General features: G+C 60.8%; 1 protein-coding gene across 12 annotated transcripts in view; it reads right to left on the reverse strand.

Annotated features, from left to right (window-relative positions):
- ARFGAP1 (ADP ribosylation factor GTPase activating protein 1) overlaps positions 1–6,522 on the reverse strand; it is a 15,307-nt gene extending 8,785 nt beyond the window's left edge. For 9 of the 12 annotated variants that reach the window (XR_004262337.1, XM_032257028.1, XM_032257027.1 and 6 more), the window contains exons 1-7: positions 6,397–6,522; positions 3,335–3,398; positions 2,747–2,856; positions 2,241–2,412; positions 1,566–1,666; positions 674–760; positions 69–165 (exon numbers count right to left, since the gene is read on the reverse strand). Coding sequence is in view for 11 of the 12 variants with exons in the window: in XM_032257028.1 (XP_032112919.1) it covers positions 69–165; positions 674–760; positions 1,566–1,666; positions 2,241–2,412; positions 2,747–2,856; positions 3,335–3,394 (627 nt within the window). In the remaining variant the exon portion in view is untranslated. Of the gene's footprint in view, positions 1–68; positions 166–673; positions 761–1,565; positions 1,667–2,240; positions 2,413–2,746; positions 2,857–3,334; positions 3,399–5,418; positions 5,560–6,396 lie in introns of those variants that run through there. The other 3 variants (XM_032257021.1, XM_032257031.1, XM_032257030.1) reach the window with 3 other exon arrangements.
- Between the last annotated feature and the right edge of the window lie 834 nt (positions 6,523–7,356).

Consider the following 7,356-nt stretch of genomic DNA (forward strand, 5'->3'; position numbering starts at 1 on the left):
ACGGCCACCGTGCCCTCAAGCTGGGTCTGTCCACGGGAGGCATGGTCCGCAGGCCCGAAAGTCCTCACCGAGTACAGGGAAGACATGGCATTGTTGAGGAAGTCGTCTTCTTTCTTCTGAGGTGGTGGTGTGTTCCCAAAGCCCACGTAGCGATTCCCTTGGGTCCTGAAACAAGGCAGACAAGAGACTGAAGATGCTGGCGTGAACCCGGCTCCCTGTGAAGGTGTGGGGCCCTGAGCGGAGACGAGGCTGGGCTCTGGGGATGTGAGCTGCCTTCTGAGGCTCCCAGCAGCAGAGATGCACTTTCTGTTCATTTGAAAACACCCTCCTGCCACGTCACCAGAGGGACCCAGCAAGTTCTCAAACCCAGTGACAGGGGTACTGGAAAAAGGATCAAAGCAACTTTATGACAGGACTGGGACAGAAATTCATTGACAGGTCCGGTGGATTCCAGGTAGAAACGTGCTGTTTTCCCTCTAAGTGCTGGCTCTTCTCTACACCCGAGACCCCCAGCTGACACCGGCCGCGGCTCGCTGTACGTGGACCCCGCACGGCCCATGCATGGGTTCTGCAGCCGCTGCACACGGGAGGCCCGAGGGGAGCAGCCCTGCCCAGCAGACGGAGCCCTGTGGGCCTGGCCTGCCCAAGCCGCCCCCAGCTCTCAAGTGCTTACCCTTGATAGGAGCCTAGGTCATCATTCAGCCAGTCTTCAAAAGCCTTGTCTGAGGAGGCGGTCACATTGTGCGGCTGGCCAGAGGCTCTAAAACCAAGCATCGAAGGCGGGTGAGATCACGACCGGGTGGAGTCTGAGGTAACCCCAGCAGCACCCTAGAACCATGTGGCCTACGTGGGCAGTGCCTTCATGTGGCCCCCAAGAGCACCTGAGGCCAGGATGGCCTCAAGCTCTGTCTCAGGTGCTGAAACCCCGGCAATGCCAGCCTCATGGGCATCACAAGAGGCCTCCACAGTGGGCTCTGCGCTCTCCCCGTCAGCGGGAGGCACTGGGGAGAGGCGGGACAAGAGGGCTAAGGGTCTGGAATTGAGCCGGGGCTGCCCACAGTGCAAAGCCTTCTGCCAGAAGCACTTGGACGTGGCGGGGGCCCAGCGCTCCAAGTGGGGTGGGGAGACCTCCCGCTGCACAGGCACCCTGCCCAGACACTCCCTGAAGCAGGAGGCGGGACGCATCCATGACAGGAGTCGGTTCAAGGGTGGCGGGGCCAGCGCCACAGACAGAGGGGTAACTCTGGGGAGGGGGACATAGCAGTCCCATGAGCAGATGGAGACGTGAGCGCCCATAGCGCCACGGGGCACATGGCTGTGTGCACGTGTGGAAGACGTGCGGAGCCTGCCTGGGGCACTATTTGAGACAGCTTTATGGGTTGAAATTTTACCAAAAGCTCGTACTGTTTTGGCAATCTAAAAAAGCTGTTTTTCCCTCTGACTTCTGGGAATGAGCTGTCACAACAGCAAAGAAGGGGGGGATGCCGTGGGGGAACCCAAGCTACGAAGATCAGGGCCCAGCAGAAACTGCACTGGGCCCCAGGAGAGGCCAGAGGAGCAGCTACCGGTGCGCCACGGACGGCAGCGTCCTGGGCTGAGGCGGGGTCCAGTTCTGGGCAGGTGACAACTCCAGAGACCACTCTCTGCCTTCGGCCAGAGCGGCCACCTGACAACAAGACACAGGGTGTCAGAGAGCACAGAGCTGTCTGGCGACGCCCGTGGGTGCTGTCCACTCTAGCGCAGCCCCCATGGCGCGCCTGGAGTACGCACACCCGCACCTCCTCCCGGCCCCCCTCAATGGCCCCTGCTCAGGCGCACAGCCTAGGTGTGGATGCGAGGCCAGGGCTCACTTTACAATCAACAACAGAGCTGGTGCAGCTCCAACTTCAGACTCAGGGGACCCACCTATTTGGCCTCCACACTTCTTAGAAACACTGTGCCCAACGTGTCACAGAGCCAATAAGGGCCATTGTCCTTTTTGCCCTGGAGGCGGGGAAAAAGGACTATGGCCCTTATGTCTCCTTCCCTGGTGATTAAAGCCATGTGCCTCCCATCTGGGCAGGAAGTGTCAGCTCTGGGGTGGCAAGGATCATGACATTCTTGTCTGTCCCGGACTGTGCGTGCCCAGGGGGTGTGCCAGAGCCAGCAAAAGAACCAGCTCCAGAACCACTAAAGACCAGGGTCTGGCTGCCAGGACGGCGGAGCAGGCCCGCACCACGGGGGAGAGCGAGCCGCCCCACCTTATCCCTGAAGAGGGCCGCGGCTCTGCTGCTGTACTTCTCCTGCAAGGACCAGCAGGGATCGTAATCCTCCTGCGACTCCAGGAACTCTCGGAACTTGGCGTTCCCGCCCACTTTCATCTTCTCAAGCTCAAGGTCCTTCCACTTGTCCATAGTAACGGAGCGTACAAAGCTGGAAACCAAAGCATCGGGCAAATCACTCAGCACCGGGGATACCCAGGGTACAAAGCTGGAAACCAGAGCATCGGGCAAATCACTCAGCACCGGGGATACCCAGGGACGCCCCTCCACCCAGCAACACGCTTTGTACTAGACACAGCAAGCAGCAGCGGGGCGGAGGCTGAGTGGCCAGTGGCTGGAACCCTGCGGGTGGCATCACTGCAGGTGACACTGGCCATGCAGTGGGAGGCGGCCCCGAGCTTCCCTGGCGTCAGCACCTCCAGTGTCAGAACAGACGAGGGGTTGCCCGCAGGCTCTCCGCAGAGCTGGAGCGGCAAGACACTGACCTGAGGTGCACCCCGAGCCCACGGTGTCGCCCCGAGCACTCCAGGCAGATCCAGATGCCGTAGGTCACACTGACCCACTGAGGATTGAATGCGCCACACTCAAAACAAACCTGTAAAGGGCCACAGGGATTCACCAGGTGGCTCAGGGCAGAGCCCCGGACCGGACACCCGACAGGTGGCCCCAAGGAACGAGTGCAGAAGAGCAAATGCAGATGAGCCCAACATGGCTGTCCAGGGTGGCCAGAGGGCGTGGGTGGGGCCAGGCGTGAGGGGCAAGAGCCTCCCGTGTAATAAAACATTCAGACATGAGGCAGACCTGTCCTTAGGGGGGTATGACCTGAGAAATGCGGACCAGCGTCCACCCCAACAGCCAGGAGTCCCCACCCTCAACAGCCAGCACTGATGAGTGCTAGAAATGGCCACCACTCTAAGAGCCACCCACCCACGCCACCGGCCAGCACAAGCCACGTACATCCAGAGCCACGCCAACCATCATCCACTCAAGGAGGGCCCCAGAACCACAGGCTTAGGGCCCAATTTCCCAGGACTCGCTGACCCAGACCACGGCATGCGGGGGCAGAGACTTACGTTGTTCTCATCCTGCACCCTGATTTCTTTAAGAACCTTCCTGGTTCTTGGGCTGGCCATGATGCTGCAAAGGAGGATAACAAGCGCTTTAAACTTACACACAGGCTGCTCCACAAAAAAGAAAACAGCGTCTGTCCAAAAACACCACACAGCAGAAAGCCTGAGGGGCAGCTCTACTGAGCTGCTCGGAAGCCGTGGTCACAGGGCCGCTGGCTGCAGGGTTCCGTGGGGACCGCTTTCCAAAGGACTCTGCTCCCCACACCCCAGGAGGCTGTGGCCAGGGCGAGGATCAGGAAGATCATGTAATTACTGGCGCCACTTTGCTTATTCCCCACCAAGACTGCATCATTTACAAAAAGCCCTGTCTTCTAATGGTGAAATTCACAGTAAGGGTGATCTTTACAAACACACACAGATAGGCTGCTAAATTCGACTTTCCTCCTAAAAGGTGACACTCCACACTTGGGCTGATCACGGTCAGGGAGCCCAGGCCACCTCCCCAGTGCGGGGCAGAAGCAGTGCCCCTGCCCAGAGTGTGGGAACGGCCGGCCTGCTGGGGGACCTACAGGTGGGTCCTTCCGGGGCCATTCCGAGGCCTGGGGGCAACAGTGTGGCTGCAGCAGGACAAAGAGAGTGGCTCAGACCATCAGCCCCGCCATGGCGGCTCACAGGGACCCCAGTGGATAGCAGCAACCAGGCTCAGGCTGAAGAGAAAACCTACGGATGTCTCTGCAGCTCTCCTAGCTAACAAGTACAACTCTCACTGGTGGCCCATCTAATTCAGGGCCGGGAAACCGATATAGTTGAGACTCAAAGCTGGAGGAAGGGTGGTACCAACCCCAGCGTCCAGCGAGAATGACCTAGTGGCCATGCATCACCACCGCTGGGCGGGCTGCACAGTCCAGCCTGGAGGCAGCAGGCCTGCACCCCCACCAGCCCACGCCTCAGCATGCTGTCTGAGCCTCACCCGCCTCTTGACATGAACGGAGCTGTGTGCTGTTCCCTCTACCCCTCACTACACAGAGAACACACAGCACTGTGTAAGCCACAGGAAACCACACGTGTGCACGGCTGCCCTTTCCTCCTTCACTGTATTTAAGAGGACCGTGTAGACCAGCTTTCCTACTCACGGTGTAGGTGGGAATTTATGTTGAGGTGAAGTTTAAAAAAAGAAAGAAAGAAAGAAAAACCTCTGTCCTCTATTTCATTTCTCATCATAAGTATGCAGAAACAAGGTATTCACGGGGTGGGGGGGGGTCCCAACTCCCCGCACAGCCAGAGTTCCTGGATTTTGAGGCCCATGACTCCTATCACTCACCAGCACTTACTCTAAACCCATTCAAAGTCAGGAAATAAATATCTGTTTTCTGCAGTTCATCAAAACAAAGCCAAAAGTTCACCCTGGGCTGCCTTCTACTCCATGATTCTCTGTGCCTTGTGTGAGAGCGCCCAGGAGCCACAGAGCATGAGGCAGGTCTGAACACTTACTCCTGACCGCATGGACTTGGACCCCAGCATGACTCATTGAGGCAACACTGTCATCAAACTGAGTGTCCACCCGAACACAGCACTGAAGGTGGAAAGGGGCCAAGCCGGGTTGGAGAGGTCCTGGCGCCGAGGGTAGCAGGGCTGAGCTTACAAGGGCGTTGGGACACACTCTTCTCACGGCAGGCACACGCAGAAGCCATGGCCCATGCGGAGGCCCTCGCTCCCTCCCACAGCACCATGCCTGCTCTCAGCGGCTCACATATTGGCCAACAGACACGGGCAAACAAAACTCAGAACCATGAGACGCTCCTTGAATTTTTAACTGTAAAATACACAGGATACTCACAGGACTACGGCAGGGAGAAAAGGTGCAAAAAAATAAAGGACTTTCCTTGGATTTAGAAGTAACTCCTCTATGTGACTAATTCTGGGTATTCATGAGCGCCAGTTCCCTGACGTTAAAGTTAATAACACAAAAGCAAATACCTCCCAACCTTCAAAAGTACAAATATGGTTTACCTTGAGAAATAACCGAGGAACCTTTAACACCTGAAACCAAGATGTAAAACTATACCGCCTCCTGCAAATGCACATACCTTCAGTAAACGTCAAACCCAACGAGGACTCTTTGTATTAGCTCGGAAGCCGCTGAGACCTCAAAACTCAGGATCCGTTAAGCTGGAACACTCGCAATCGGTGAGATCGAAACGGACACTGAAGAACACTGCTCAGGCCCCAGGGCTGTAACACAGCGACAAGCAGAAAGGCTGGGTGCGAAGCACCCGAGGACCCACGGCCAGGAACAGCGGCCCTTTCTCAAGGACAGATGGCCTCTGAGGGGCGCCTGAGCGAAGCTCACAGCTTCGATGCGCTGGGCCACTTCGGAGCCAAACTTTGGTGCTAAAATTAGCGGAGCATGCAGGAGCATTAGTGAGACCTGCAGGAAACCAGCAGACTTGCTTCCTAGACCTGGGGGCCCGGGATCAAGGCGTTTAAAAGAGCAGACAGGAAGCTCAGTTCTTCCAAACCCACAAAAGGGAAAGAGTTTCAAAAGCCCCTTCCTGGTGTCTTCTGCCCCCCTAAGACAGGCATCCGCGGCAACGGGTAGGAGGAACCCGGCGAGCTGAGGCCGCCGTTTCTGACCAGACCGGGCTCAGCGGCACCCCGCTTCTGATGACAGCGGGCAGAACCCCCACCTCCCACGGGGTGGAGCCCAGGCCCGGTCCTGGGTCCTGAGCAGCTCGGGAGGAGGGGGCTGAAGGGGGCGCGGCCGGGTCCTGCTGGCGCCCTGGGCGGCGACGTGGGCGGGCAGGGGCCCTCCGGACTCGCGTAACCGGCGGGGGCTCCCAGGCCCGGGGCGCGGGTGGAGGGCAGCCTCGGAGGGAAGGGGGCGCGGGGGCGGCGGCACCGGGGCGTCCAGCGCCGAGGGGATGGGGGACCGCGGGCTGCGCGCCGCCGAGCTCTGGGCAGCGGCCTCGGGGCGGAGCGGGGTCCGGGGTCCGGGCGGGGGCGGCCGCGGCGGGGAGGTCTGCCCGCGAACGCCGGGGCCAACGCCGCGGGAGCCGGGGCCTTACCTGGCAGGAGGCGGACAGGGCCGCCGGGGTCAGGCCAGAGCCGGGGTCGGGCCGCCGCACTGCAACGGGGACGCGCCCGGGCGCCCACCAGCCGCCACCAGCTTCCGGCTACGTCGCGCTCGCAAGGTCTCGCGGGAGCCGGCGGGGGTGGGACTTCCGCCTCAGGCCGCAGGCCCAGCCCCCGAGGCGCGCCGCCGCCCGGTCGCCGTGGAGACGCGCCGCCGCCCGGTCGCCGTGGAGACGCGCCGCCGCCCGGTCGCCGTGGAGACGCGCCGCCGCGCCGTCCAACCCCTCCCGGGGCCCCGGAGCGCAGCTGAGGTGGCGGCGGCGGGGGAGGGCAGCCTTCGGCGGCCGGGCGGGAGATGCGTCCGTGCGTCCGCGGGAGGAAGCTGGGGTGGTTCCGGGATGGCGCGTTCTCCGGGGCCGACAACGGGGGCCGGGGCAGCCGGGGACCGGCAGGGGAACGGGGGTAGCAGGACCGGGGGCAGCGGGCGACAGGCAGGGAGGCGAGCGCCACGGGCAGTGGGCAGCGGGCGACCGGGGACTGGCACGGGGGCGGGGGTGCGTCCTGGGGCCCGTGCGCCCGCGCTTCGGTCTGAGTCTCCCACCAGCCGAGCCTTTGGGCCCCGGCGGGAGGCGGCGCGGCTGAGAGGACCGCGGGCCCCACCCCTGCCACGCAGATGCCCCAGGGCGCGGGTGTGCAATGGTGGGACCCGAGGCTGCACCAGGAAGGTGCAAAGCCGGAAAAGCGACCACCCGCGGGAGGTTAATTGCAGGTAATTTTTGGTTTTGGTTTTGTGCTTTCCTGTGCATGCCACGTATTCCTCCTTGACCTGGCTGACCGTGGAGAATCAACATTTGTACTGAGGTGAAGGCCGCGCTCCGCAAAACGTACAGTTCGGCGAGTCCTGACAGATGCATACCCCAGGTGGCATCTACCCCGGTCAGTTATAGATATTC

Source organism: Sapajus apella, unplaced genomic scaffold, assembly GCF_009761245.1.
Source record: "Sapajus apella isolate SASKATOON/1434 unplaced genomic scaffold, GSC_monkey_1.0 scaffold96, whole genome shotgun sequence".
NCBI lineage: Eukaryota > Metazoa > Chordata > Mammalia > Primates > Cebidae > Sapajus > Sapajus apella.